This window comes from Poecilia latipinna, unplaced genomic scaffold (assembly GCF_001443285.1).
Source record: "Poecilia latipinna isolate Pla-1442-1.1 unplaced genomic scaffold, P_latipinna-1.0 Scaffold2408, whole genome shotgun sequence".
NCBI lineage: Eukaryota > Metazoa > Chordata > Actinopteri > Cyprinodontiformes > Poeciliidae > Poecilia > Poecilia latipinna.
The window spans coordinates 18741-21829 of NW_015115024.1; the positions used below are offsets into that span (position 1 = coordinate 18741).

General features: G+C 36.4%; 1 protein-coding gene across 1 annotated transcript in view; it reads left to right on the forward strand.

Annotated features, from left to right (window-relative positions):
- The first annotated feature begins 642 nt into the window (after positions 1–642).
- ttpa (tocopherol (alpha) transfer protein) overlaps positions 643–3089 on the forward strand; it is an 18214-nt gene continuing 15767 nt past the window's right edge. The window contains exon 1 of the mRNA XM_015019311.1: positions 643–904. Coding sequence (XP_014874797.1) covers positions 725–904 — 180 coding nt within the window. The 5' untranslated portion in view covers positions 643–724. The remainder of the gene's footprint in view (positions 905–3089) is intronic.

Sequence of the window (3089 nt, forward strand, 5' to 3'; positions counted from 1 at the left end):
GTGTATAGCTGCCAGTATTTGACTGTAAATTTACAGGATTATTTCTTAGAGTGTAGTTTTGGATCTATTTAATTTATAAAAGTTACTCTTACTATTTAGCTTAAATGAGTACAAATAACTAACTTATTTTTATTAAAAAGCACCATTGGGCTTCACAGTGTAGAAACAGCACCCAGCTTGATGCACTGATCTCTGATTTAACCATTAAGCATGTACGGATGACTTCATAGGAACAATATGTTTTAATACTGTTGATCACTATTCAGCTCTTTATGATCGGCTGAAAGCATTTATCAATCTTTTACATTTTTCCAGACTCCAGGTTTGAAAATGGAATAAAGTCTATTCCGTCCTCTAATTGCTTTGAGTAAAGCGAGCCTTGTGCATATTCCCCACTTACAACTTTTAACAATATTTCCGATTATTTTTCACCAAATCTCTATGACCGCAGCGCATAATAGCAACCAATCAGCAAATCAATAGACTACTTTGTCCTCAAAGTAAGGGGCGTTTACTTCGGGACAAATTGCGACAAACCCAATGAGTTGATTGACAGGAACACATTCAAAGTGCTAACAGAGGTGACGAAACACTTCACTTTCACCCCTCTGTACAGTAAGTGCATTCCGAATCCCTCCCCTCTGGAAGCCGGACCGGCCCCTCCTGTCCGGTTACTAGCAGCGTCCGGAGGAGACCAGCAGCAGAAAACCGACCTGAGTGCGATATGAACGGTTCTCAGCTCACGGAGCTCCCGGACAACTCAGAGCAGCTGAGGCCGTATGTGGTGAGCCTGAGGCGGGCAGCCCTGCAGGCCGATGATCTGTCCGCTGTGGGAACGTTTTCCGACGGCTTCCTCATCAGATTCCTCCGCGCCAGAGACTTCGACCTGACGCTCTCTCTGAAGGTACAGAACCTGCGCTTTCCCAGCTGGAAAACACTGACCAGTTACAGGCTGGAAGCCCAGCCAGCAGGAAGGCCTGGGCTTTTACCACTAAAGATTCAACCGATTGCAGAGACTTTAAATTTACTGTGTCGAAAAGAAAAAAAGTTTTTTTTTTTTTTTTTTTGTCTGTTAAAAGTAATTAAGCTGAATAAGATTTAAAGTCCAGTCCATTTTTATGCATTTTGTGTATAACGTGCCAAAGGTTTGAAGTTTTGAAACCAAAACAGACACAATAGAGCTTAGACAATGGAACTACTAGTGTTAAAACAAAAACATTTTATTTTGGATATCTTGCAAAAGCAGTCTGCTCTGAGGATGTCTTCCAGATGGCATCCGTTGTCACAAAGCCTGTAAAATTATTTCCTGAGGTCCTCAACAGGCCTTCACAGATTCAATATAGAAGTACAAACTTTAACATCCATCATATCATGGACCACAGATGAACCCAGAGTAGAATTTAATTTGGAGGCTCACTATTAAGTAATGTTGAAACAGCAACACTGTTATTTACTTTATAATATTCATGTTTTACAAATTGTAAATATCCCATATATTGTTTTGTTCTGAAATGTGATTTTCCCTCTGGGATTAATCAAGTTTATCCATTCATTCATTCATTTAGAAGAGCTGAGGCTGCATTAATTTATAGTTAACTGTAATCCAGGGATAAATTGCCCACATTGACTGTTAGCTAAATGTGTTCACAAAGCCTCATCTGCATGAAAATTAGGAATTGTTTCAGAAAGAAAGAGCATAGAAATTCTAACAATATTAAAGGAATTATGCACATAATTATTAGCAAAGAATGTGTTAAGTATTTTAGACTAGTTTTAGTCCTCACAACACCAAAAAAATTTAAACTACAAAAATCTAACTAGATAATTGTCCAGATAAAAATCAGACACCATCTACTGAAATAAATAATACAATGAAAAGAGGCAATATGTAAATGTAAAGCGCGAAGAGCCATATTCTTCACAATTCAGGAAATACATCTACACAAAAATGTCTCTCGATGTCTGGATTTGGCATCATAGTTCCTACAGCCGAATGGTACCAGACCTGTATAAAGTAAATTCATGCATTGGTTCATTGCTCTTAATCATGTGGCAAATCTTGATTTTTTCCACCATTCTTTGGGAGATTTAGCATTGTGGACGATCATCTGTATCAGATTTGAGCAGAGGTAAGCAGAGTAATTAGCACTTGTACTCAAAAAGAGCTGCTTTACTTTAATATATTTTAGAATTTGTCAGTCTAAAAATGACCCAAGTAAGAATTAAAAAAAAATATTTGGTACAAAGATGTTCACATACATGTTAACTAATCATAACGTCTGAAATTGTCAAAATTATGTGAACAAAACAGAAAGTTATATGCAAACTTTGGTACTTTCAAATAAAAAAATGTTTCTAGAAATGAATATTAAAACAATAAATAATTCAGGCACAAGAAACACACATTTACAAATCTCACTTTTTGTCAACATAAAGTTCGCAGGAGGTACTTTGAGGCACTTCAGATGACAATATTGAGACATATTCACTTTACCTCAAAGCAGAGAACAATTGTAAACCAATGAAGCATGTCTGCTGCAAAAAAAACACACTTTTTCTGTCTCACCCATTAATTGCAGCGAAAGTTGCTGGTTCTTAAACAACACACCAGTACTAAAATCTCAAGTATTCAGTAATATTTGGTTTAATACTAACATTGCAAAAAAGCTGAGTTGTTACAAACAATCTGCATGATCATTTAAACACACATAAGGCAAAACAAACAGCATTGTTGACTACTGTTGATTGAGCAACATTTCCTAAAAGACGGAACATTAAGAAATCTCATTTTAGGTGAACTCTTTTCTCCACTTGCTCTAAAATCTTGAGAAGCTAATGGTTCTTATTGGAGCACTAATTTCTGAGTGACTTAGAAACCTGTCCTGCAATGTGAAGAAAGTGTAAAATACTTATGTCTGACAAACAAGACCAATTGAAAGCAGTGCGAGCCCAGCCAACTGGGTCAAAGCTCTGCAGTTGGGACACAAGCAAATAAGCTTTCCACAGAAACAGCTGCTAAACCTTTGCCTTTGGTTTATATATATATATAAATAGATATATCTATATATATATATATATCTATATATATA